The 27963-nt window shown below is 42.2% G+C and overlaps 2 protein-coding genes across 10 annotated transcripts in view; both read left to right on the forward strand.

Moving 5' to 3' along the window:
- HRH1 (histamine receptor H1) overlaps positions 1–19043 on the forward strand; it is an 86183-nt gene extending 67140 nt beyond the window's left edge. The window contains exon 3 of the mRNA XM_036332187.1: positions 16136–19043. Within this exon, the coding sequence (XP_036188080.1) occupies positions 16209–17633 (1425 nt within the window). The 5' untranslated portion in view covers positions 16136–16208 and the 3' untranslated portion in view covers positions 17634–19043. The remainder of the gene's footprint in view (positions 1–16135) is intronic.
- A 4220-nt stretch (positions 19044–23263) lies between these two features.
- The window catches only part of ATG7 (autophagy related 7), a 252756-nt gene continuing 248056 nt past the window's right edge, over positions 23264–27963 (forward strand). For 8 of the 9 annotated variants that reach the window (XR_004971512.1, XR_004971513.1, XR_004971514.1 and 5 more), the window contains exon 1: positions 23264–23363. The gene's annotated coding sequence lies outside the window, so the exon portion shown is untranslated. The remainder of the gene's footprint in view (positions 23364–27963) is intronic. The other variant, XM_036332190.1, reaches the window with a different exon arrangement.

The raw sequence follows: 27963 nt of genomic DNA on the forward strand, positions 1-27963 counted from the left end.
AACAAAATAAACTGTTGAACAGAATATATCGGAGACATAGAAGCATGGAACAGACTGTCGAATCTCAGAGGGAAGGTGGGGGTGGGTGGGAAGAGACCAACCAAAGAACTTTGCATATATGCATAACCCATGGACACTAATAAGGTGGTGGAAGCCTGGGGTGGGGGACGGGGTGGACGAGAAGGCGTCAATGGGGGAAAAAGGCGACATATGTAATACTTTCAACAATAAAGATTTTTTAAAAATTATTTTTAAAAAAGTCTCAACCAGAGCAGCAGTAGCACAAATGCCCATCTCTGCTCTTCAGTAATCTGTAGTGCAAAATCTAAAAGCACGCCTAAGTGTGAGATGGCAGCAGCTGGGAAGAAAACTCCCTTTATCCACGAGGTGATTAAGATCATAATCATATCCAAAGGCCATCCACTGTGTGTGTGTGTGTGTGTGTGTGTGTGTGTGTGTGTGTGTAAATCATACCCAGAAGGAAACTAATTAGAGCAGCCCAGGACTTTGCTCTGCCACCTGCCAGACTCATCTTTCCCTTCTGCAGTGCTTGAAGAGATCTAGACGGGACTGTTACCCGGGGACTGGTCTGGAACAGGCCTGCCTCAGGCCACCCAATAGCATGTGGATTCGTGACTTCATGCAGGAAAGATTTCACCACATGTGTCCAGGTGATTTTGAAAGTACATTTATTAAAGCCAGGGAGCGTGAAACCAAGGACTTAGGGTAAAAGAAGCATCAGGAGTCTAGGTAGTGTTCTGCTTTGGCTGCACAGACATATTATAAGAAAGAAGTGAGCCAGGGTGGGGCTGTTGGTAGTCCACTGGAAAGTCAGAGGAAAAGGGGACCTTGAGGACAGGTTCAGGGGGTTAGCCCCAGATGAGCTGCCACTGCCTGCTGCTCCCCTGGCTGCAGGTCTTGTGAGCACCCTTAAAGTTTAGAAGAAAATAAAGAGTTCATGCCTGAGAGAGAGCTTGAGCTGGGTCTTCATTTTGAGGATTTTTATCTTTCTTCTGCGGGCCAGAGTCTTAGGAGAGGATTTCAGAAGAATATTCACCAGCTTTCCAGGTGTGTTTTCAATATTCTGATACACTAAAATGAGCATATAGGGGAGTTTGGGATTATCCTTTGGTCAGCTTTACTTTTTTACTTTTATCTTGTGTCTGTCTGACTCTAATTGGGTTTTGGTTATTTATTCCCCAGACTTCATCTCTCCTTGGATTTGGCTGCACAAATGGCATTAATTGGGTCTCTGTCCTCTGTCTCTCTGACCAATGATTTAAGCTATTTATTCTCTGGTCAGTAAGGAGAGGAATCAACCATTTGTTCTCTAGTGTCCTTGGTTAGGGAAGATAAGGTCTTGCAATTTACTAGCTGGCTATAAAGGGGTCAAATTGCTTGGCCTTGTTTAATTGTCTTGTCTCTGTTTACCCATTCCACTTGCCCAGGAGTTTTCCTAGCTTCTTACTATCCTGCTTCAGGACCAACCACTTTCCTTTTTGTCTCTCAGACTCACACTTACCCTCCAGGAATATTCTTTCTCTGGGAGTGAATAGAGTCTGTCCTTACATTTGCCAAAGGAAGCAGCCCAGAGTCAGGTTTGTGGTCAGTCACTAAAGTGATGATTGCTCTTAGGACTGGCCAATTAACCAGCAGGACAGAAAGTTCTTGAATGAAGAGGTAAACAGCCCCAGCTCTCCCTAGTGCCCATGGAACAAGGGGGAGAAGTAGAGATCTTACTCATGTTTCATCTCCAGCAGCTTGACCTAGCATAACGCCTGGTACCGCATTATTACTTAATTAATGGTTCCTGAATATATTAATGGATTAGCATAACAGGAAACCGTGAAAATGGTCTTGTTGGGTCAGGATTGTGCTGTGTTAAAGGCAGGATTCATTCATTCATTCATTCATCATTTATTGAGTTCCTCCTACCATTCAGATATGGGCTAAGATAGTGGTTCACAATCCTGGCAGCATCTGGAGAGTTTTTTAAAAATCTTGAACCTTAACTAATAATAAAAAAAAAAAAAGAAAAAGAAAAAACAAACAAACAAACAAAAAAAAAAATCTTGAGACCCAGGTCACACTTCAGATCCATTAAATCAGAATCCTGTCTATTTAGGGAAAGTGGTTTCTCAGAAGATGAGGTCATAGAATAAGTTGGAATTAGTATTTTTTTAAAGCTCCCTATGTGATTCCAGTGGGCAACCAAGGTTGAAAACCACCGTTAGAATCATAGGTGAATATCATATTGCCTCTGTCTATATAAGGATCAAAGCCTAAGAGAAGGATACCCAAATTTACTCATTCATTCAGCAGAATACAGAACATTAAATGACTTAAAGAGAGATATGTAAATAATACTGTGGAAACACAGAGGAAGGAATGCTTACTAGTAGATATGGCTACAGGTTACAGGAAAGCTTCAAAGAGAAAGGAACTTTTAAGATGGATTATGTAGGAAGAATAGATATTCATCAATATCTTTTTTCCTCCCCTTCTTCCTTCCTGTCTTCCTCTCTTTCTCATTTTCTTATCATCTTCTTTATTAATCTTTCCATACCCTCTTCTCACCTACTTTACTCTCCAGTGGTCGGCAAACTGCGGCTCGGCAAACCGCGGCTCGCGAGCCACATGCAGCTCTTTGGCCCCTTCAGTGTGGCTCTTCCACAAAATGCTGACTTCTGCGTATGGGCCACGAAGTTTCAATCGCACCGTACGTGCACGCCCGCACGTGGTATTTTGTGGAAGAGCCACACTGAAGGGGCCAAAGAGCCACATGTGACTCGCGAACTGCGGTTTGCCAACCATGGCTCTAGGCAGACTCTGAAGTTAGTCCAGAAGGAGACAATAGTAAACAAAAATGAGGTCCCAACCCTCAAGACATATCCTCTTCCAGGAAGAGGGAATAACATGTGCAGACCTACACAGGCTGAAAGAAGCTGGTGGGTTTGGGGGAAGTAACTTCCTTTTTATTGGAGTGAAGCGGTCAAACATGAAAGAAAGATCATGCCCGCAGCCTAAGGAGTTTGAACTTTTCCTTAAAGGCATTTAGGAGCAAAATAATTGTATGGTGAAACTTAAAAAACAATGTTTACCACATTTTAGGTGGTACCTGAAGTGGTCTAAATGGTGCACAGACGTGGCATTAATTAATATTAATGTTAGATTGACTCCAGGAGAGTCTCAGTTTGATGCTGGTAGGTCTTTAATACCTATCTTATACTTGCTCATCTTTCTTTTTAACAAAGTAGAGCCTTCCTCAAAATGTCTGGCTAGAACATAATCAGATTGTATTGTTGTCATCCTATTTATTTTATTTCTTTCATTAGCATTTTGTAGTTTTCAGCATGCCAAGCCTGTACAAGTTATTCATGGAAACCTTCTATATCTGACAAAAAAAAAAAATAGATGACTGGTTTTTCATATGTCATAGTGAAATAAACTTAAGCTAAAAATAAATGGATCTATTTTTAAATATATAAAGCATACAGTGGTATAACAGACACGTAGATCCTAGAGAAGATTATGATGGGGATAGGTAAGTAACTGAAGGATAGATCTAATTCATCAATATTTCTTTTTATGGGCCATGATTTTGCTGTCAAATATAAGAACTCTTTGCTTAGCCTTAGACCCTGAAGATTTGTCTGATGTATTTTTTTAAAAACTTTTATGGTTTTACATTGAAGTCTGTGAACCATTTTTGTGTTATTTTTTTAAATGAGGTATGAGGTTTTGGTTGAAGTTCAGTTTTTGGCCTGTGGATGTCCACCTGCTCCAGTATCTTGTTGAAAAGGCCCTTTCCTCAATTAAATTGATTTTGCACCTTGCTCAAAAATCTCTTGGGCATATGTGGTTGGCCTATTTCATGGTTCTGTATTCTGTTCCATTGGTCTGTGTCTACCCCTCCACCAATACCGCAATCTTGATTCCTGTAGTTATATGTCTTGAAATTAAGTAGACTGATTTCTCTTATTTTACTCTTATTTTTTAAAATTATTTTAGCTATTCTATTTCCTTTGTGTTTTTATATAAATTTTAGACTAGTCTTGTCCATATCTACAAGAGCTCTTGCTGAGATTTGGATAGGAATCACATTAAATCTGTATCAACTTAGGGAGAATTGTCTTTTTGTTGTTGTTGTTAATCCTCACCCAAGTATGTTTTTTCCATTGATTTTTTTTTTTGAGAGAGATTGGAAGGGAGGGAGGTGGGAGAGAGAGAGAGAGAGAGATGTGAAAGAGACACATTGGTACGCTGCCTCCCATTCGTGCCCCATCCAGGGGCAGGGATTGAATCTGCAACCCAGGTACATGCCCTTGACCTGGAATTGAACCCTTGACCCTCCATTCTGCAGGCTGATGCTTCGACCAGTGTGCAATGCTGGCCAGGGCAGAATTGACATTTTTCTATGCTGAGTTTCCTAATCCATGAACACCGTGTATCTCTCCATTCATTTAGATATTTTTATTTCTTTCATCAGCATTTTGTAGTTTTCAGCATGTCAAACCTGTACAAGTTATTTGTCTGAGAATATATGGATGTCCCTTCATTTCTTAAGGGTAGTTTCACTGATTATAAGACTCTGAGTTGACAGTTCTTTTCTTTCAGCATATGAAAAAAGGTGTCACTTCCTTCTCATCTCCATGTTTTCTGATGAGAATCTGTTGTCATTATCATCATGGAAAGGTATTGTTCTTCTCTGGCTGCTTTCAAGATTTTTTTCTTTGTCTTTAGTTTGCAGAAGTTTAATTATTATGTGTCTTGGTGTGGGTTTTGAGGGGGCTGTTTGAGATTCACTCAGCTTCTTGATTCTGTAGACTTGGGTTCCTAGCTGGGCTGTCTTTGTTTCTCTACCTTTCAGAGTCATCTTATGTTTGTTTTAAATATAATGTCCAGGGTTTTTATTTGTATTTAGAAAAAGAGTAGGGAAACGCGCCTTTACTCCTTCTCTGAAGCAGATGCCTCAGTATGTTTTAAAAACTTTCCAGGCAGCCAAGGTTGAGAACCCCCACTATAGGCTGTAAACTCCAGGAGGGCAAGAATTGTGTCTATCCTTTACCCTACCATCACATCTTCTTAAAAAGATCTTTTGGATGGACAGATGGAAGTAAGGAGGAATGAATGGATAGACAGAGGGAGAGAGGGAGGAAGGGAGGGAGGGATATCACAATGGAACCGGCAGCCAGACTGATTCACATTCACCTGTGCCCCTGTACATACATACTCCTGTCTAGAGACGAGTCTGGCCCCAGAACCAGCAAAAGGGCTTGACCAGCAGGTGGTGCTGAGGAGCCCCAAGTCTGCAGCTTGGGTGGCCGGGGCACAGTCAGGCACACGCAGTCACTTGAGTGAAGGAGACAGAGACCTTCAAGAAACTCCTGATTACCTTGGAGCTCTCTCCTGAAAACATCACATCTGCCTCTCCTTTCTTTCTGCCAGCTCTTTTATTTACTTCAATATCACAAATAATTATTTTTTCTCAAGAAGAGAAGAGCCTAGATGACTTTGGTCTTTGAAAGTGCCTTCCACAAGGCTCAATCTCCAGGGATGTGGGACAAAAAAGAAAACATTATTCATCGTGTCCTAAAATAATATGTGTGTGTGCTGGGCCTATTGTGTTGGTCACTGTGTCCTTGGCTGATGCAGTGCAGATATTCATATTTCCGATTCCATGAAATCTTTTTTTAAAAGTGTTTATTGACTTCCCTCTCTTTCTCACCATAGTAAAAAGGAGGTGGGTGAAGGGCAAGGATGTGGGGATCCGAAACTCATTCAAATGTCTTTGAAGGTGGTGTCACTTAGGCTTTTAAATAAAACGATCTTCAGTCACTCTTAGTGCAGGCACATCTTTAAAATGGGGGCAAAAGTGATTCCTTAATTGTGAAGTCATCAGCACTGTGAGGATTATATGAATCAATGCTGGTATATATACTACTTTTCTTTTTTAAAAATATATTTTTATTGATTTCAGAAAGGAAGGGAGAAGGAGAGATAGAAACATCGATGATAAGAGAGAATCATTGATCAGCTGCCTCCTGCATGCCCTCTACTGGCAATTGATCCCGCAACCCCGGGCATATGCCCTGACCGGGAATTTAACTGTGACCTCCTGGTTATAAGTCGATGTTCAACCACTGAGCAACACCAGCCAGACTACTTTTCTTTTTATTCTTTGCTTTTTAAGGCCGATGGTAAGAGATAGCAGAGCTGGGCTTTATGTACTTGTTTTGTTTGCCATTCAGCTTCCTTTTCCTGTGCCAACTTTTAAAAATCCCAGCCTATCACACCATGGATGCAGGATGGGAAGAGCAGATAATCTAAGAAATTCAACCTCCCAAATGCTTAAACCAAATTATAAAATGAGAGATCACAGAGGTATAGGAGAAAAGAGTTAATGTAGCCAAGCCATTTTCATACTTCCACTCCTGATGATTAAGTCAGAAGTCATTGCTTTTCAAGAAACAATAAAGTACACGTAATCAGAAACTTAGTACCAGCTAAAGTTGTCCTTCTGCTAAGCCATTAGTTTGTTTTCATTTCAATAACAGTAGAATCATTTATTTAATCTTCTTCTTTGCTTTGCCTTTTGGGAAATTCAGAGTCACATGTGTGGCTCAACTGGAGTGGTTCTTTAGGACTCACCCTTAATTTCATCCACATTTGCCCAATACTTCTTTCCTTAAAAAAAAGAAAAAAAAAACAACTAGTGTCTGGTAGGTATTTTGGGAGCAACTGATATACATAAATAGATTTTAAAACAAGAGATATTGCCCAGCCGGTGTGCCCTGCAGGCCCAAGTTGCAGGCTCGATCCCAGTGTGGGGCGTGCAGGAGGCAGTCAATCAATGATTCTCTCTCATCATTGATGTTTCTATCGCTCTCCCTCTCTCTTCCTCTCTGAAATCAATAAAAATATATTTAAAAAAACAATAGAGATATGAAAATCCAGACAAGCCTCTTGTACCACTGAATTTTTTTAAACAATGTTATTAAGGTACTAGTGGCCCAGTGCACAGATTCATGCACATTGAAAGGAAATCAATTAGAAGAAAGATTCATGCGGTAATTACATTACTGCAAAAAATTACATGTCAAAATAGTATATATAATATAGTATTATAAAATTAAAACATGTGCGATTGGTGCCAGCGAGAGCTTTATATGTATCATGCATGTGCGAGTCAACATTTATTTTTAAATTGCCAGTGTGCATCATATGTACCGGTCAGTCAGTCAGACAGACAGATGGTCGGTCACTTAGCCTTTTATATATATAGAAGATAATTTACATACCATGAAATTAATTCATTTTAAATGAATCATAAAATTCAATTATTGTTATTCAATTTACAGAGTTGTACAATGATCATCAGAATCCAATTTTAGAACATTGCCATCAGTCCTAAGAGACCCCCTTCCTATTACCATCCCTTATCCCAGGCAACTACAAATCTACTTTTTGCCTTGACGGATTTGTCTATTCTGGGTATCCTTATAAATGTCATCATACATTATGTGTTGTCTTTCGTGACTGGCTTCTTTCAATTTGGAGTTCATCCATGTTATAGCATGTATCAGTATTTTGTTACTTTTTATTGACAAATAGCTTTCGTTGCTTGAGTATACTATATTTTGATTATTTACTTACTGATGAAAATTTGTGTTGTTTCCACTTTTTAGGTTGGTATGAATAATGCTATGAACATTTACATACACATGTTTTGTGAACATGTTTTCAGTTCTCTTGAGTATACATGTAGGTATGAAATCGCTGGGTATGAAATCATATGCTAACTATGTTTAACTGTTTGAGGAACTGCCAGACATTTCCATAGTGTCTGTACCATTTTACATTCCTACCAGCAGTATATGAGGATTCTAATTTCTCCACATCCTCTTTAACACATGTTATCTGTCTTTTTAAATTACAGCCATCTTAGTGGGTATGAAGTGGTATCTCATTGTGGTTTTGATTTGCATTTCCCTGGTAATTAATTTTGTGGAGCATCTTTTCATGAGCTTTTGAACCATCCCTGTATCTTCTGTGGTGAAATGTCTATTCAAATCTTGTGTCCATTTGTTAAAAATATTTTTTTATTGATTTCAGAGAGGAAGGGAGAGGGGGAGAGAGAGATAGAAACATCGATGAAGAGAGAGAATCATTGATCAGCTGCCTCCTGCACGCCCTCTGCTGGAGATTGAACATACAACCTGGGCATGTGCCCTGAGCAACACCAGCCAGGCTGGTGTCCATTTTGTAATTGGGTTATCTGTCTTCTTATTATTGAGTTGGAAGAGTTATTTATATATTCTGGACACCTCAGATATGTCAGGTATATGTTAAATATTCTCAGCCATCTTTAACCTTTTTTAGTGGTGTCTGTTGAACCACAAACATTTTAATTTTGATCAAGTCCAATATAGCAACTTTTTTTTTCTTTATTTGTTGTGATTTTGGTATTGTGCTTAAGAAATCTTTGCCTAACTCAAGGTCGCAAAGCTTTTCTCCTATGATTTCTTTCAAGAGTTTAGGAGGTTTAGCTCTCACATTTAGGACTGACATCAATTTTGAGTTAATTTTTATATATGGTGTGAGGTAGAAGTCTAAATTCATCTCTGTCCATGTAGATATTATTTATTCCAGCGTGATCATTGCAATTGTGTGCTGCCTTCTTCCATCCCTCCCTCCACTTCAGTATGCCCGGAGATGAGCAACGCCTTCCCTCCATGGCAGCCTCAGCTCCCACTTCCCCATCGCTGTAGTTCAGGAGACCAACTGTCTCGACTGCATACAATCCCAATTCGAGTTTTCCAGAGGAGAGAATTGGACTGATTGGCCCAGATGGGGTCAGATGTGCCCAGGGATCAGGGTTATGTGATAACTGTGGCTGCCAGGCCCCACCCCGGGGTGGATGAAGGTTCTCAGAGAAGGAAGCTTGTTGTGAGCTGAGCAGATACCCCAAAAGATGCCTATTCCAAAGTCATTATATCATTCTCAGCATTCTGGATGTCCGGTAAACTAGCTTGACTTTTCTAGCTTAGGGCTCACAGGTCATGTCACCGAAATTTACTCTTTCTTCACCTGTGTTCAAGTGTTCCTGAAAACAAATGAAACAATTGAATAATTGACAACATTTAAAAACTCAAATATTTCATGTGAAAATCCAGCGCTTCGTCTTCATTTTAAAATCAAGCAGATCTGGGCTTGTAGCCGTTGGTGGCATCTGAATGGCAGCTGTACTGAATGGCAGGCAAAGATTATACTCTCACGGTTGCCCCAGTTCCCACACTCCCTCTGCTCCACACACAGTCCCCCTGTAGTAACTTTTCCTTCCTGAAGCTGTAGACATTTGAATATGTGTCTCCATCCCCTGAAATGGGCCACTGCCTGCCCACAAGAACATATACCTCTTGCATCTTACGTGGAAGATAACTCCTAACTGCCCTAGATTCTAAGTCCAAATCCTGCAGCACTGGACACCTAGTGGAATTTTGACATTTGCAGTCTGCTGTCTGCACCATAGCTAGTGGCACTGATAATCCTGGGTGTTTTATGGAAATCATGTTCTGACCAGACTCAATGAGAATGTGCAGCATTGGGGGCACCCTCATGCATGATGCCTTTTTCTCAGAATTAGAGCAAAGAAATTAACGTTCCGACTTACTTGAACAGAATTACTAACCAATGCAAATGTGGCAGAGGGTAGAGCAGTTTGGAATGGGAATTGGTGGATAAGGCAGTTTAGAATATATTAAGGAAGGAATCTCAAACTCTCACGTTTTACTAAAGAAAATAAAAGATGTGCTAAGAATGTGGAAAGCATTTCCTTTTAAAAGATTTTTCCCAATGGAATAAACCCTTTTTTTGTTTGTTTGTTTTTAAAAATGAGTTCAATTAGTTCTGATTTTCCCTATTATAAAACCAAGACGTTCTCATTGTTAAAATCTTGGGAAGTACCAAATACAATAAACATCATTACCTAAAGGAGGCCAGTGTTAACATAACGTAACAGGGATTCACCCTTGCTCTAATCCTGTTAGTTAATATAACTGACATTATCCTGTACAAATAATGTCTGTTGTAAATTTAATCTCATCATAAGCATTTTCCCATATCATTATTGGAGCTCCACAAATGTGATTATCGATGACTACATGATATTCTATTCTGAAGCTGTCCCATAATATACTTAGTTCCCAAATGTTAGATTATGTCTTATCATCAATAATGTTGCAGTGAGCATCTTTATGCTTAAATACATATTCATGTTTTGGATTACCATGAAAAAAATAATCAAATTTCCAGGAAAAAAATAGGAAAGTTAGCTGAAAGGTGTCAATATTCATCAATAGGATAAATCTTATCTCAAATTTTGTGTTAGTTTAAACACTCCTGTAAAAATATATGCCCACAGCTTCTGCACTTGGGTCCTTCTCCCTGTGTCTTCTTTATCCATGTGTGTCTCATTTCCTCAGAACTCATCCAGGAAACATCTCTAGAATATCGATCGTGTGCCAGCCTGGTGCCAGTGTAGGAGAATGGCAGTAAGCGAGAAGGTGTGGTCCCTGTCATCAAGGAGGGGGTACCCCCTTGATTGTTGTGGGTGTCATACCTCAGAAACAGAAGTAATGGACACACTCCCTCCCCTAGAGTTGCTCCCTTTTTAGTTAGGGAGAATCAGCTAAAGAAAGAATGTTAAGGGAGGTGATATAAAGAGCTCTGTGCTGTGGGGACACAGAAAGAGGAGCAACTGAGAGCTTCAAGGCAAAAGGATGCTCCGGGCAGGGGAAAGAGCACAGGCAAAGGCACAGAGGTAGAGAAGAGCTTCCTTACATCTTGGCCCCAACATATCTTTCCAGACTCATCATTCTGTACTCATTACTGACAACGATTCCTTCCTAATTCAATGAACTCAACTCTGTACTTTCATCTTTCTTTTCCTCAGCCTTAAGTTCCTTTTCCTTCCTCCTGGTGAATTCCTACTCATCCTTCAAAGCCCAGCTCACACATCACCCCATCTCTGATGTCCTTCTGACATCAACATTGTACCTTGGAAGAGTCTGTTTCTTCCTCCTCTGTCCTGCCACCTGCTTTGATCTTACCTCCGTCAGCACACTTCTCCCTGTTGAATTCTAGAACTTTTAATGTGATTTTTGATGCTGTTTACCTTTTGTCTTTTTTTTTTTTTCAAGCTAATTGACAAAAGTTCTTCAGGTGTATCAGGGCAGTGTATCAGTCAGCATTTTGCTGGCTGTGTGTGATAGAAAACTCAAACTAATCCAGAATTGAAGAGTCCTGGCTGGTAGGGCAGCCCCATTATTATCAGAGACCTCAATTTTTTTCCAAATTACAAATTTACCTTTCTCACTTTGTGGCTCTTCCGCATGGTCCCAAGATGGCTGCTTAAGCTCTATTCATCCTGTCAACATTCCAATCAGCTAGAAGAAAGAAGGGCCAAAGGAAAGAACACGTCCTCCCTTTAAGGTTACTTTCAGAAAGCTGCAAACTACATTCTTAGTCATATAGTAATCCCCAGCTACTTGGAAATGTAGGCTCTTCTCTTAAAAGCAGAAGTCTGTTCTCTAGTGTTGAAAAACCGATATTAGAAGACTTTTAGCATTTTCTACCATAATGAAAAACAGGGAAAGATCAAGGATGATTCCACTGAGCAGACTGGGCTCTCTGTGTCACTCACCAGGAAAAGGAAGAAGAAATAGAGCTACTATTAATTTAGCACTTCCTGCATGTCAGGCCTTGTACTAAGTGCTTGCTTTATCCCCATTTTAAAGGTGAGGAAAACTGAGTCTTGGTGAAGTGAAATATCTTGACCTGCTAAATATCTTTCTGCCCCGATATCTGCTACGTGGAGCAGAATGAGGATTAGAGCAGAGGTTCACTGGTTTATAAAGCACCTGGTGCTTAACTGCTGCCCTGGCCTACCACCCAAATGAGTTCCAAGCCACCTGTGGACCAGCATTGATGAAATGGGACCTGATTGGATTCCAGGGGTGGGCAAACTTTTTGACTCGAGGGCCACAATGGGTTCTTAAACTGGACCGGAGGGCCGGAACAAAAGCATGGATGGAGTGTTTGTGTGAACTAATATAAATTCAAAGTAAACATCATTACATAAAAGGGTACGGTCTTTTTTTTTTTTTTTTTTTTTTAGTTTTAGTTTTATTCATTTCAAACGGGCCGAATCCGGCCCGCGGGCCGAAGTTTGCCCACGGCTGGATTAGACTGTTTGTTGTTGGTGATCACTCTAGTAAAAGTTCCACTGGAGCTAGTGGTTTTGGAATGAACCAATTGCCTTGCTTGTACACAGAAGTCTCTGAGAGAAAAAGGATCCATTTCTGCTTGTCACCAAGTCAAAGTCACCTAGGGGCTAGCAGAGCTTTCCCACCCTCGTGTCTCCAGTGATCTTCAGCAGCCCAGGGAGGTCAGCATACTTTTCCCTACAATACAGCAGAGGAATTGGAGGCCTGGCTGTTTACTCAGGCTCCACACAGCCCATCAAGAGGCAGAGCCTGGGTGAGAGGGGGGAGCGCTCTCCTTCCATCACCTGCGTCACTATGGACACAACGCTATAAAGAACCCTCTTACAGGCTCCCACCTTTCTTCTCAAAGTGTCCTGTCCAAAGCGCCTCCTCTAGCTTCCATTCCTCTCCTCAGAGCACATCCTCTTGCCAACCAGCACCACCGCTGAAGGTTTGGCCTTGACCCCAGAAGGGCACCTCAGAACCCAGTGGGGTCCAGACAGCCCGAGGGGAGTGTGGCCCCTTGGTGGCACGAGGAGAAATGAGGCTCAGTGTCCCCAAATACCTCCCACACCATGCCAGAATGCCCTCCTCACTGAGGAGGGTCTGTTCAGGGATTGGGTGAGAGGAAGGGAGACTAAAAATGACTTGATCGGCCTGTGACCCGGGCAGGCCCTGAGTTCAGGATTCCTAAGTTTGGTTTAATGTTCTGCTGTCTCTGTCTTAAAATTCTTAATAGTATTTTAATCTTTAATTTGCACTGGGCCCTGCATATTACTCAGCTGGTCCTGATGTGGCCACTCTTACTGTCCTCTTGGCTGCCTGCCCTGTGGGGCCTGCTTTTTCAGGCTCAGTGCTGGGGTCACATGCTCCCTCAAGCTTCCTCCTCCTCCCCTGACACCCCCTCAGCATTCCTCAGGAGGGTTAGCCCCAAATGCCCTGTGATGCAGCGTGGGTACTGCAATTGCCTTTCCAGGAATCTTCCTTCAGAATCCCGTGGTTTAGGACAAAAGTGGATTTGCCTGGTCCTGAAACAGATCACTGAGCTCAAAGGAAACTTTCACCCGTAAATATCTGTTGGATTCTGAACTGAGATATTTCAGATCATCCTGCTTCTCATTCACTATTTATTCAATTAATAGATATTTATTGATCTTTTACTTTTATGTTTATGCAAAATAACATGTCCAAGCTATAAAGGAGAAAACATGATAAAGATCAAGCTTATGCCCTGTCCAGTTTTGCTCAGTTGTTAGAGCATCAGCTCATGGACTGAAAGGTCATGGGTTCAATTCCCTGTCAAGGGCACATGCCTTGGTTGCAGGTTTGATCCCTGCCCTGGTCAGGGTGTGTGTGGGAGGCAACTAATTGATGTGTCTCTCTCACATCGATGTCTCTCTCTTTCTCTCTCTTGCCTGCCTTCCCTCCCTCCCTCCCTCCTTTCTTCCCTCTCTCCCTAAAAAGTCAATGGAAAAAATATCTGCAGGTGAGGATTAAAAAAAAAAAGAGTTGAGCTTATGGTGATAGGTGAGGAAGATAAACTTATGCTGTATTAATTTTTTCAACATTTTATGAAAATTATCAATGAAATAGAAAAGTTGGAAGCATTATACAGTGAACACCCATATACCCACTGCCAAGGTTGTAAATTAACATTTTGCTCTTTTTGCTTAACATATCTGTTTGTTCATCCATCCTTTTAACCAGTTATCCATCCAACTTATTCTTTGATTAATTTCAAAGTTGCAGACATTAGTAGATTCACCCCAAACCAAACAATATACAACATTAATTTTTAGTTCAGTGATCTCAATTCAATCATAACACCTTTTCTCTTTTAAGCAAAAAAAAGAAAAAAATACATACTTTTATATAGAAACAAATCATTTTCTATTAAATATAATTATGGAATGATAGTTTATGCACAATGCAAAAACAACAACAACAAAACAACAAACCAAAAACACACTGATTCCCCTCGGTGTGCAATGAGTCAAAGAGACAAATGAGAAAGAGAGAAATTTCCTCAAGGCAATAAGGAAAAGAGAGAAATGAGTCACTTCAGTAGGAGGGGATGCTGCCTTGGGAATGCAAAGTTATGGCAGTGTTTTAGGAAGCTGCCTGCTTCCTTCCAATCAAAACAACAAAACCCCTGAGATGACACTGCCTTAGCATTCTTTCCTCCTTCCTGAGGTGACTGTGGACAATTCCAAGGGGTTTTGACATGGTCAGAGCTGAAGTTGAAGCTCCAGTATATTGATTGAGTATTGTATGTAGGAGTGGAGAAAGATACAGGCTGAAGCTGTGATTTGGGAGTTGTCCACAAAGAGGTGATGGCGGGGATGGACGGGGCTGAGTGGATAAGGCTTCTGAGGCTGACAGCATAGAGTCACAGGAGCAAAGGGCAGGACTGAGTCACAGGAGGAGAAGGTGATTCTGTTGAAGAGGTCAGAGGAGGCACACTCAGGAAAGAACATGGAAAAATACCTAAAGCGAGACTCTGAAAAGGAGACCTACCCCATCTTTCTACATTTGACCAATGAGAAAAAGTAGGCTGAGACATCACTCAGAAAATTAGCAGCAGAGCTGGGGCAAAATCAGTGCCGCCCAAGTGGTGCTTTTCCAACAAAGTAACTCAATGGGTTCCTTCCACCAGGACCAAATGCCTTGGGGTCATGATTTTAATCTTTAAAAAATATGAATTTGGCCTTATCCTCAGGGATTTATCTAGTTTTGCCTTAATGAAAAACTAGTGGGGTTTTTTTTCTAAATTATTGAGAGATTTATGATCTCTGTTAGTGTTTCTCAGTTTTCTTTAAACTCATGTCACTTTTTAATGAATATAAAAATCTAGAAGTTTTAATACCTATTTCTACTTCCCACCCCAACTGAGGATCACCAATAACAACATACAACCTGTTCTCAGCATAAACTAGCAATGCATGCCTAGTTTTATGTGATAAAATATAAAAGTAAAATGGTAAGAAATATGCTTTCTCAAATAATAACCCTCTCCCAATTTGAGAACCATTCATCCAAGGAGATGGGCTCAATTTATCCCACTCTTTGTGTACCCTTACAACCTCCCCCATGAACCTGTACATCATTAGCCTTTTAGTTGCTAGTAAAAACTCCCATAATAGTTACTTAAGCAAAGAAGATGTTTAATTATTTCCCATGATAACCAGTGTGGAGGAAGGAGATTCCAGGTTCTGTTCAACAACTCAGTGATAATAGGACTTGCTGGGTTGGCGTCTCAGTGGTTTTCTTAGCATTTCCCTGGTGGCCCCAAGATGATCTCCATAGCCCCAAGCATCACTTCCTGTTAGGAAGAAGGCAGCAAGTGGGAAACAATGATTTTCCTTGTTTTGCTCATTTTCCAGAGAGGAAGCACTTTCCAGAACCCCACCTTTGTCAAGGGACTTTCCCATCTACTTCCTTGGTAACAGTTGTGTCTCATGCCAACCCCTAGACCAGTCACTGGCATTGAGGAGCTAGAGCACGATATTCAGCTTGGACTAATCATAATGCAGCCTGCCTTCCCAGAACACGTGCAACATGGGACTCATACAAACTTCACCTTGTTTTTGCCCAACTCCCTCACCAGAATGAAAGCACCTTGAAGGCAGAGATTTTTGTTTTGTTCACTGCTATATGCCAGGACCAATGCCAGGTATTCAATAAATAGTCATTAAATGAAGGAAGGCGGGAAGGAATGACTAAGGAAGGAGGGTGTATAGGCTGTAGGAAACCAGCAGTGTCTACTACCCCTGACCACATACAACCCCAGTTTGATCCATGTGATGAATGGTACTAAGTGACTATTGATCACCAAGAATCTAACCCTAACCTTGTGTCTTTCCTCCCAGGGAGTGAGCCATAGCCGGAGGTTGCTCTTTTGCCAATGACTCTCCCAATTCCTCCAGCATCTTAGAAGATAAGATGTGTGAAGGGAACAAGACCACCATGGCCAACCACCAGCTGATGCCCCTGGTGGTAGTCCTGAGCACCATCTCCTTGGTCACAGTGGGGCTCAACCTGCTGGTCCTGTGTGCTGTGCGGAGCGAGCGGAAGCTACACACTGTGGGGAACCTGTACATCATTAGCCTCTCAGTGGCAGACCTGATTGTGGGAGCTGCTGTCATGCCAATGAACATCATCTACCTCTTCATGTCCAAGTGGTCTCTGGGCAGGCCTCTCTGCCTCTTTTGGCTTTCCATGGACTACGTGGCCAGCACAGCATCCATTTTCAGTGTCTTCATCTTGTGCATTGATCGCTACCGCTCTGTCCAGCAGCCCCTCAAATACCTGAAGTATCGCACCAAGACCCGAGCATCGGCCACCATCTTGGGAGCCTGGTTTCTCTCCTTCCTTTGGATTATTCCCATTCTGGGCTGGCCTCACTTTATGCCGCACAACTCAGGGCACCGAGAAGACAAATGTGAGACAGACTTCTACGATGTCACCTGGTTCAAGATCATGACTGCTATCATCAACTTCTACCTGCCTACCTTGCTCATGCTCTGGTTCTATGCCAAAATCTACAAGGCTGTACGGCAGCACTGTCAGCACCGGGAGCTCATGAATGGATCCCTCCCTTCCTTCTCTGAAATTAAGCTGAAGCCAGAGAACCCCAAGATAGGGGCCATGAAACCAGGGAAGAAGTCTCTCTGGGAGGTTCTGAAAAGGAAACAGAAAGTTGCTAGTGGTGGACCTGTCTCGAAGTCACCATCCCAAGATCAAAATGAGATGAAATCCTCAGGTGTCTACAGCCAAGAGGAGGATGAAGAAGTGGACAAACTTCACTGCTTCCCACTTAATATTGTGCAAACACAGACTGAGGCAGAGGGGAGTGGCAAGGACTACATAGCCATCAACCAGAGCCAGAGCCAGCTTGAGATAGATGAGCAGAGCCTGACCGTACACGGGGCCAGTGAGGTGTCAGAGGATCAGACCCTAGGTGATAGTCAGTCCTTCTCTCCAGCAGACTCAGACATCCCCACAGAGTCAGCATCAGGGAAAGGCAAACGGAGAAGTGAGTCTAGCACAGGCCTTGATTATATCAAGTTCACTTGGAAGAGGCTCCGCTCTCATTCAAGGCAGTATATGTCTGGGTTGCAACTGAACCGAGAACGGAAGGCTGCCAAACAATTGGGTTTTATCATGGCGGCCTTCATTCTTTGCTGGAGTCCCTACTTCATCTTCTTCATGGTCATTGCCTTCTGCAAGAGCTGTTGCAACGAACATGTGCACATGTTCACTATCTGGCTGGGCTACATCAACTCCACACTGAACCCCCTCATCTACCCTCTGTGCAATGAGAACTTCAAGAAGACATTCAAGAGAATTCTGCACATTCGCTCCTAAGGGAGGCTATAAGGGGATGCAACAAAGTGACACTTACGATGTCCCTGAAGAAAATGGATGGTGAAGGCCTGTGGGTTGCCAAGTACCTGGGTTTTCTGGAGTCAAACGAATAGTATTAAGGGCTGGGTCATTTGGAAAGTTCTTAGGCACCATTGGAAGAACTGCAGATGGCAGTGGTCAGCAGAGAATGTACTTTGAGTACAAAGCAGAATATTTCCAAGAGAATTGAATCTGGATGAGTACTCCTGCTCCTCAGGAAATGTGGGAGCCTCAGACTCTCATTGCAATTCAAGCTTCCAGACTTGAGTTAATTGGCAGTTGAAAGGACTCGTGGGTAGAGTTCCACTGGAGATTTGAACTCGAGAGCCATCCTGGAGTGGCTCTATATGACTGTGCACACATGCAGATAAATGCTGTCCCTTTCCAGGGGTCACCTTGAGAGGCATAACAGGTATTCCACTGTGACTGCCACTTCTCAGAATGCCTCTCTTCTGAGCCTCTTTTACAGCTTTTTCCAGAACTAATGTCTGAACTGCCCTAGAAATTCTGCCTTATTATTTTTCATTCACACGTCTCAGAATTGATAGGAAATTATGCAGCTCGCACACCCATCGTTTTCAACCCCAAATTCCTTTTAGCTATTTTTTTTAAAGATGATGAAAGCTGTCCACAAAGAGAAAAATAAATTTTTAATGGTTTCACATTTAAATTTTTTTTTAATGGAATGAGAAAAGAAAGCCGTATTTCTTGGGTGTTATGCCAGGTTTATCTAATTAAATCCCCATCACACCCCACTACAGGAGGGTGGTGTAATGAGCGAAGCAAACTGAGATGCAGCATGGTGAAATAAGCTGCCCAAGATCACATAACTAGTTATGTGAGACAGCTAGAATGAAACCTGTGGGGTTTCAGCTCATCATAACACATTTTCTCCCCAAAGCAAAAATCTCAATCTCTCTCTCTCTCTCTCTGTCTCTCTCTCTCTCTCTCTCACACACACACACACACACACACACTTCCTGAGAGTGGTAGCAATTCTCAAAAGAATATGTTGTGAGCAGGAACAGCCAACATAGAATATGTCTGTGGCCATTGAAGATGATACTTTGAAGGGACAGTGTGCTATTTATCTGTGAGCTCTGCTGTGTTTGTCCTAAAGTGGTCATATTCTTTTAGAATCACATCTCTCAAGTAAAAACTAGCAAAGGCATGGAAACATGCAGTTTTACTTGATGTTGATGTTACAATCTGGTGGTGACTTATATTTTAAGATGATGCTAAACTGTAATATGCGTAGCAAATGGAGTGCCTGTACAAGCTGGCATTTTGTGTCTTGTGTTCCTGTTTGCATGATCTGTTAAAATGAGTTTGTGTTTTTTTTACTTACTTAAAATATGATATTTAAAACAATACTGCTACAAGTTTGACTTATTTAATTCTACTGTTCTGAGTCTCTTAAATGAAGAAGATGTATTGAAAGTACTGTCAAAGTTTACAAGAGCTCATATAGGGGTTCTCTTTGGTTTCTGATCACATTTGTAAAAGTCTTTAGAAAAGGACCTGCTTTTCCAAACTAGCTTCACGCTCACTCTGCTTTGCATCCCCATAAGCTCTTCTTGCTCAAAACTGTGGGCGCTAAGGAGGTTTTATCCTGGTGTTAGAACCTGCAGCTGGTCTGTTTCCAGGTTAGAAGCTGTTTCTCAGAAGACCTGTGAATGCATCCTTCACTGGGATCCCTCAGGACCAAGGACCACCCAAAGAGACCGCTCTATACAGACAAATGGCTAAATGCTCATTATTTATGTTGATGAACAGTTAAGGCAACTAGTGAAGAGAAATGGTTATGAGCTCTGACTTTGGGTCAAAGGGACCTGGATTTGAGTTGGGCAAGAACAAGAAATGATCCGTATAAATTGTCAGAGCATAAAGAACAAGGTCCATGCATTATTGTATACAGTTGTTGTTGTTGTTTTTTATAACGCTTGCAGTGTGGCTGGTACACAGAGGGTACTCATATGTAGTTTTCAAATATACTGAGAATATACTATGTGCTTTGTGCTTTACCACCATTATATAATTTAATCTTCATAGCAGTCTCATGAGGGAGATTTCCATGTTTTCACAAATAGGTAAACGGAAGCACAGAGAGGTTAAGGGATAGCTGTAAGATCTGATTCTGGAATGTGCTTCCTTTCCACAGTACCAACCTTCTATTCCTACTCCTATCTGAATGATTGGATTAATTTTTGAATTAATGAAAGTCTAAATTAATATGAGATAACTCCACCTCAGCACATTCAGCAAAGAATCAGTGCCCGATGGCTTGCACAAACTCCAGTTGAAACCAGGCTTTCTGCCACCCTAAATATTAAAATAAATACCTTCTAGGAGAAGGCTGTTATAGAGACTTTGATAAGAATTTTCTGATTATGAAGCTCCTTTGGGTTTCTTTTTATGGGCTTAAAGCTGATGAGCTTTAAGCCAATACTTCATATGGCCAATTTGCCAAATTTACCAAACACTGGTTTCTTTTTAACTGTTTACAAGGTTTATAAAAATGCAAATAGTATAGGGCTTTTAAGAACATTTTTCTACAATTGTTGTGAAGATATAGTAACTGATTCTCATTTTCCTTCATAACCATATTGAGGAAGGTTCAGTATGCTCTGTCCCCAGTGCTTTGCTGCTACAGGGACAGCCTGAGTTGCAGAGAGGGTAGAAGTAGAGGTGAGAAGACTAAGGGTAAGAGAAGGGGGAAGTGGGGGGTAGAAATGAGAGGAAACTAGAAGAGGTGGGGGAGGCAGAGGTTCAGAGAGGACAGACAAAGAGGAAGGGATGAGGGACACCAAGGGACAGAAGAGGAAGAGAGGGGGAGATGAATGTGCAGAAGGACAGAGAAGGGGAGAGATTAAGGAGCAAATGGAGGAGATAAGGGGCAGACAGATGGAGACAGGGGAGACAAAGAGAAAAACTGAGGACTGGGAAGGGAGACATAAAAGAAAAAGTGGTGTGGGGTACAGAAGAGAAAAAAACAGGTAGCATGGTATTAATAAACTCAAGAGAAATCTACCTTCAAGAACAGAGTCTTCATTAATGTAGTCATAAGTTAAATTTATTCAAAGGAAGAATAAACCATCCATAGCTTTTGATAAATAGAAAACGCCTTTAAATGCTTCTTTGAGGACACATACAAGTACTTCTTGAACACTTCTTGGGTCAGGCTTTAGGATACAAAGGAGAACAAGGCAGACATGATTTCAACCATACAGAATTACTATAGGGTTGCAAGTGATAGAAATCAGCTTTGTGAATGGCTACTGAGGTGTTTTGTGGAATCCAGGAATATTTTTTGATGACCTTGCCTCAGAAAGAGTTTGAGCCAAGTCAGCCACAGGAACCTCAATAACAGAAGTTCCCTCTAGAATATTGCCATTGACCTATATGATTTATTCTTATTCCTACTGTCTATGAGCATCAGTACAAAAGTCCAAAGCTCAGGGTAAAGAATTGTCCCATGTCCACCTCAGCTGCAATAAACTCTGAAGAGAGGTGGGTGGGGGTGGGGAGCAGGTGGCACAAACATGGCTGGAGGACCAGCTCTTCCCAGAGGAGAAGGAAATATTATGAGTTGGGCAGAAACTCCAAAAGGTATTAATTACAAGGATCTCAAAGTCCAGCTGGGGAAACAAGCTTTAAAGAACTAACTTCAACCTACCCTCATATAAGCTTAATAGAGTGAAGCCTAGAGGTGATGGGTGTCAGGCACATAGGAGTTGACATCCCTACTGTGTTGTTTTTTAATTTATTACATTATATATACACAGTAAAATACACACATTTTAAATGTAGAATTTTGACAAACACATACACTCACATCATCCCCATCTCAATCAAGATAGAAAGAACATTTCTAGAAAATTCTCATGCCCCTTTGCAGACAATGTCTCCCCTTTATGCCCCAGGCAACTACTGATCTGACTTCTATCAGTATAGATTAGTTTTGCTGATTCTATAACTTTACCTAAGTGGAATCATATAATATGTTCTCTTCTTCAGTCAACATTTTGTCTAAGATTCACCCATATTTCAACTGGATTTTGAAGTTGGAGAAAGAGTTAGACCATCAGAGGAAGTGTGAGGGTGTTGCAGATGGAGAAATAAACTAGCAGAGTGTGCTTAAAACACCAGAATTAATTTAGTGTGACCCAAGCATGCTGCCTGAGGGGCAGTGGCAGGGGAGGAAGCTGGTTAGTGAAAACAGTTGACAATGTTGAATTTTACTTGAGTCCCGTGCTCTTAAAAAACAGCAATGGTTAAGAAATCCTCTCCAATCCAACACACACACGCTCACTCTTTTGTGCTTCTGAAATGATTTACTGCAAAGAAACATCAATTCTCATAACTTATGTAATACTTATGGATATCTCCTTGTTTATCTGTGGCAAGGACAGAAACAGTCTTGAATTTATATTCTTTGCCATATAAATAATTAGCTGAACTACTTGTCTTCACTGATCAAACAAAAAAGTGCCTGTTAACCAACTTTATTTAGTTAAGCTCCCAGACTCCTTAATGTTGACTCACTCACAGGCTGAAACTGCATACAACCCCTCCTGAGAACTGGCTGGCCTCAAGGTAAAACAGTCTGATTTACTACTATTAGATCAAACCACCCTTTCTTCCCACTTTTCCACACCCATTATTTTTCTAGTCTTGTTCACTCTTCCCCACTGAAGAAACTTTTTTGCCTAACTCTTGAGACATTTGCAGATCTTTTGGTCAGAGTGATTTCCTATTGCAATATTTCCCTCCCTTGTTGCAATAGTCTCTTCCCTCTCCTCCCTCATTCTGTATAAGAATCCTTTTGGATAAAGTATCTCTTTACTAAGTCAAACAGGCTTCGATTAGAATCCTGGGCCAGAAGTTCTTTAACTTCAGCAAGCCCCTTAACTTTTCCTACCTTCCATTCTTTCCTATGTAAAGTGGGAACAACTTTGTTGGGTCTTTGTGGCAATTAGAGATGTGAAAACCTGTAAACATGGTAGATAATCAAGAAACTGTAGTTATTATTCTTATTATTATGAATCCAAAGAGCTACATCACAGTCACTTTGTGAATTGCTTGATATATCAGATTAGGTTTATACTCACTATTGTATTTTCAACATCTCTGCACCCCTTGGCACATAATATACACTCAATAAATAATTTAGATGAATAACTATCCAATTGAAAACGGAGAGCTATGAGAATAATGCCTGGTTTAGAAAGAGCAGGTGGGTCATTATCGAATATTATTGACCTATCAAAATTCCCATCTTCTGTCTCTCCACACCTATCTCCTAATGGTCCCTGGAATACATTTGATGCTGCCTGTACCAGAAAATAGAAATGATAATTCTTGTCATCCTCTGAAAACAACCGAGACAACAGTGGAGCACTTTTTTAAAAGCCTGAGGGGCATATACACATTCCCACATCGGATAAGGTGACTCCTCTCCAGGTCAGCTCCCACCAGGGGGCCCAGCCACCACCTGATGCTCCGCCTTCCCCAGGGCTCAGGTTCCTCCCACTCAATCCGGTGCTAGGGGCTCCTTTTCCAGACTGGTCCGCGGCTCCTTTGTGCGCATGCGCATCCCGAACCGCCAGCAGGCGGGGGGGCGGGGTCACGCTGCGTCATCGGGGCGCGCTCTACGGACGACGCTGCGGGGTTGCCGGAAGTTGAGCGGCGGTAAGTGAGCCGTGCTGGTGAGGGAGCCGCGGGGTCCTTTGGCGTTGGTTTTGGAGGCCCGGCGGGAGGGGGCGAACTCACCGGCGAAGGCCAAGGTCACGGAGGGTCTCAGGATCCTCCATCCCCCACCGCGTCACTGACTCTCGTTCTCGCCCTCCTTCTCCAGTTACTTCCCCTCCGACGCGGGCAGCCCGGGTCTTCTGACCAGGAAGGTCCTAATTTCCCATGTCAGTCCCCTGAGTCCCCGACAGGAGCGCTCCGAACCCGGGTGTGGGGACTCGGGAGCGGGGGCGCCGGGCTGCCGTCCGGCTTCGCCCGGAGGTGCGGTGGGACTGAGCCTTCGGAGTGACGAGAGCGTTATTTTGAAGCGAGGACGGCAAGTTGGGCTTTTCTGAGCTCAGGTTCTTGATTCCTCGGTTTGGTCCTGAAAGGGCATAACAGGCCAAGGGTTGCGAACTTGAATGCGTAGTCAGGTAAATGGAGGTGTAAGAAAGTGCCTATGTCATAAACAGAGGCAAACTTTTATTTTTGCTGAGTTTTGAGTTTTAGGAGCACAATGCTAGCTAGCGTAGAGGATGTTGGAGAAGCGAAACAAACTCCAGTGTGTGCACATGTGGTCAGTCTTGATTTTTTTAAACCCTGGCAACTAATACAATTTTTAAAAATTGGCAACTCATTACAACGTTTTGTGCAACCGAAACCAGGCATATCTGTGGCTGCCAGTTTGGGTCCCAGATTTCCATTCCCATTAAATACAGTGGGGCCTTGACTTACGAGTTTAGTTCGTTCGAGCTCGTTAAGGAGCTCGTTAACAAATTACTCTGTCAACTCAGTGCAAAAAATCGGCCGAGAGACAGCTGGTATCTCAAAAAACTCGTTAGTTGGGACACTCGTAAGTCAAGGCCCCACTCTTTTTGGATTTCTCCTGTGATACCCGCACTGGTTAAATTTCTTGTGACAGAAGCTTACTACTGGCTACTCCTGTTTGGTCCCCCCTCCCCGCCCCCCCAGCTCTGACTTTCAAAAAGTTGTAAGTTGAGCTGAAAGCGGTTACCCAGGAATTTCAGCTCCTTATTCCTCCTTCAGGCTCCTAAGGATTTCACTTCCAGTTTATTGCCCACACGTCTTTGAAAGCTGCTAGTTTGTCTTCCTCTTCCCACCTTTTCCTCTCCAGGCTAGGCTCTTTCATTTTATTTGGGGGGGGGGGGGCAATTGGTTGTTCCACTTATTTATGCACTCATGGGTTGCTTCTTTGTATGTGCCCTGACCTAGGATTGAACCCACAACCTTGGTGTGTTGGGATGATGCTCTCACCCAGCGTTTCTTAACCTGTGGGTCGCGACCCCTTTGGGGGTCAAAGGACCCTTTCACAGGGGTCGCCTAAGACCATCGGAAAACACATATATAGTTACATATTGTTTTTGTGATTAATCACTATGCTTTAATTATGTTCAATTTGTAACAATGAAAATACATCCTGCATATCAGATATTTACATTACGATTCATAACAGTAGCAAAATTACAGTTATGAAGTAGCAACGAAAATAATTTTATGGTTGGAGGTCACCACAACATGAGGAACTGTATTAAAGGGTCGCAGCATTAGGAAGGTTGAGAACCACTGCTCTAACCGACTGAGCTGTTTGGTTAGGGCTCATTTAATTTTTTTTTTTTTTTTTACCCACAGACAACTCCACAACAGCTGAGAATTTTGTTATGCACCACTGACATTGAGGCATGGAGCCTTCTTTTTAATCACGGGGGCAGCAGTGGTGGTGATAGTTGATAGTACAATACTTTAATGGGTGGTAGGTGCTTCAGATCCTGATAGATGCTTTAAAAAAAGAAAGGAACATAGTAATGGGACGGAGAGTAACTGGGGGAAGCAGAAGAAGCTTTTCTCTGAGGAGGTGACATAACTTCTCATGTCACATGAAGGCATCAGAGAAAGCTTCATGTGACATAATTTTGAAACCATTTAAGAAGTTAAGTATAGGGCTCATTCAATCACAGGTCCTTTTTCTGTTCCCAGCCAGCCGCTTATAATAAAGAATAAGCATAAGTATTTATTGAGCTTCTGCTATGCTTGGCACTGCTCTGCAAACTGGAAATATTAAAACAAGTAAGATACACCTCCCTGTCCTCAAGGAATTTTTTTCTTCTAATTCAAGGAGATAGACAACAGCACTGTTGTATGAAGCTTTTGTAGATGTTTGCTAGAGGAGGATTTAGGGTGGTCATAGGTCAGACTCAGGCATCAGGGAAGGCTTCTGTGAGGAGGTGTCACTTTGCCCAAGTCCTGAAGGTGAGAGGTGGGAAGATAGTGCAGACTCTGGGGGTGGTGTGAGCAAAGGGCTGTGGGTGACAATGCATGGCCTGCTGGTAGTTCACCCAAGTTGGAGGGTGGAGTTGTAGGATAAGAGGCGACTGAAAAGGCAAGCAGGAGACAGATCATGAAGGGCCTTGTGGGCAATAGCATGTTATGAACACAGACTTTGGAATCTCAAATACTTGTGTACCAATACGAGCATTGCTGCTGAACTAGTTTTGTGACCTAGGGCAAGTCACTTTCTAAGCTTTAGTTTTCTCATCCATAAAAAGAGGAAATATAAGCCCTCCCAAGGTTGATGTGAGAATTACGTAAGATAAGTGTTATCCGGTTGGCTCTGGTAGATGACAAGACAATAAACTGCAGCAGTTAATATTGCCATGCAGAGAAGTTTGGACTTTACTTTGAAAGGGTGGTGCTGGAGAATGGGGCACTGAGGGATTTTAAACAAGGTGACAGGCTCTCTGTTCTAAATTACCCAGGCAGCATTGTGGTGATTACATTGAACAGGATGGGACCAGCAGGGAGACCAGTCAGGGCACTGTTGCCGTGGTCCAGGTGACAGAAGGAGGCCTGAATCAAGGCAGTGCCTGTGGAGAGGGAGAAGGGTGGGTGGATTTGAAAGGTAAAGGAAGTATGATTTGCCGGACTGGTGTGACCCCATACAGGGAAGAGGAAGGAGAAAGGAATCAAGAAATTGGGGTAGGGGAGAATGAATCCTCTGCGTGGTAATAAGTAGTAACAGAGTTCTTTGATTAGAGTTCCCACATTATTCCTGACCTTCTCTCAGATTGCCTCAGTCCTCCAGTTTTACCCGTGGAATAGCGAAGTTCACAAATGCCTTCCTCTTCTTCTCTATCCCCCAATCCTTACTTACATTTTTCTCCGTGTAAGTAAGACCCAATTGTGATTCAAGGGAGAAAAAAATAGGTGGTGCCTTGCTACCAAGTAGACAATATGCACCTCCATGGTTTTGGCAGACTGGGTCACAGCCTATTCATTTGGTATCAGTGCAGCCCCAGAATGATTACCGTTGACATTACCTCATACTTTCTTCATTCTGATTACCCTCCTTTGAATTTGTTCTTGTTTGACAGTCTCTCTTTGTGTGGTGTAGAAAGGAAGTCCTCTTTCCTCAAGGAGTCTGGTCATGAAAAGCAGGACTTTTTCTTGAGATAATCCAAGGCCCCATCTGGCTTTGTTGTAAACACACACATCACATCGTGCTCTTGACACTGTCACACTGTCAGCTCAGTGCTTCTCATTTGTGCATGAGCAGCTGTCTTACCAGTCTCCTTGTCTTTCACATTTTCATTCCTCTCCCAGCCTCTTAGCCGTGCCATTGAGTCTCCCAGTCATCAGACCTCGATGTTGCCAGAACTCCTAAACACTTTTCCTTCCTACTCTTTTGAATTCTCAGCACATCTGATATTGCCTGATATTCTTTCACATATGAAAAACCACTCCTGCTTTGTAGTATTTCTCTGGCCATTTCCCCCTGAGATTCCATTGTGGGTTCTTTTCCTCCTTTTGTCTCTTAAATGCTAGTTTTCTCTAAGGCTTTGCCTTCTCTACTTTTCCCAGCTTCAACTCCCATTTATGTGCCAGTGACCCCTGCTCTACTTGAGCCTGGATCTCTCCTGAGTGCCAGCCCTCAAACTCACCAAGTTCAAAGTGAAGCTCAGCATCTCCACCAAACCTGTGATTCACCATTCTGTAGTCTCACTCATCCTCCTTCTTCCATTTAGTCATTCAAAATAGAACCCTGGGAGTCATTGTGGACTTTTCCCCTCTCATACCATCCCTCTGAGCCCAGGTAGTCATCAGAATCCTCGATATCGATTGACATATCTTCGTCTTCTCTATTTTCTCTCCTACTGCCTTAAATCAGGTTCTTCTTACTTCCTGCCTATATTCCTGCATGGCCTCCAAACTGGTTGCCCTGCCTTAGCAGTCTGGCCCTCACTGGTGTTTGTGCCCTTTCTAAAATACAGATCTTCGCTAAAATACAAATCCCTGTTTCTTCAGTCTAATTTAGATACCTCTCCTTCCTCCTCCCATAACACCGTATACAACATCACATTGCACTGTCCTAGTTTTACCCACAAACTGCCATACTGTCTCTCCTGGTCTGTCTAACCCTTAAAACTATTAGATCCTTAAAAGCAGGAACCACAGCTTTCTTTGCCATTGAATCCTGAAATATAGCACAGGGGCTAGTACATAATATGATTGTTTATTGGAGGAATAACTAAATGGAAACTCGAAT

This window comes from Myotis myotis, unplaced genomic scaffold (assembly GCF_014108235.1).
Source record: "Myotis myotis isolate mMyoMyo1 unplaced genomic scaffold, mMyoMyo1.p scaffold_m19_p_13, whole genome shotgun sequence".
NCBI classification, from domain to species: domain Eukaryota; kingdom Metazoa; phylum Chordata; class Mammalia; order Chiroptera; family Vespertilionidae; genus Myotis; species Myotis myotis.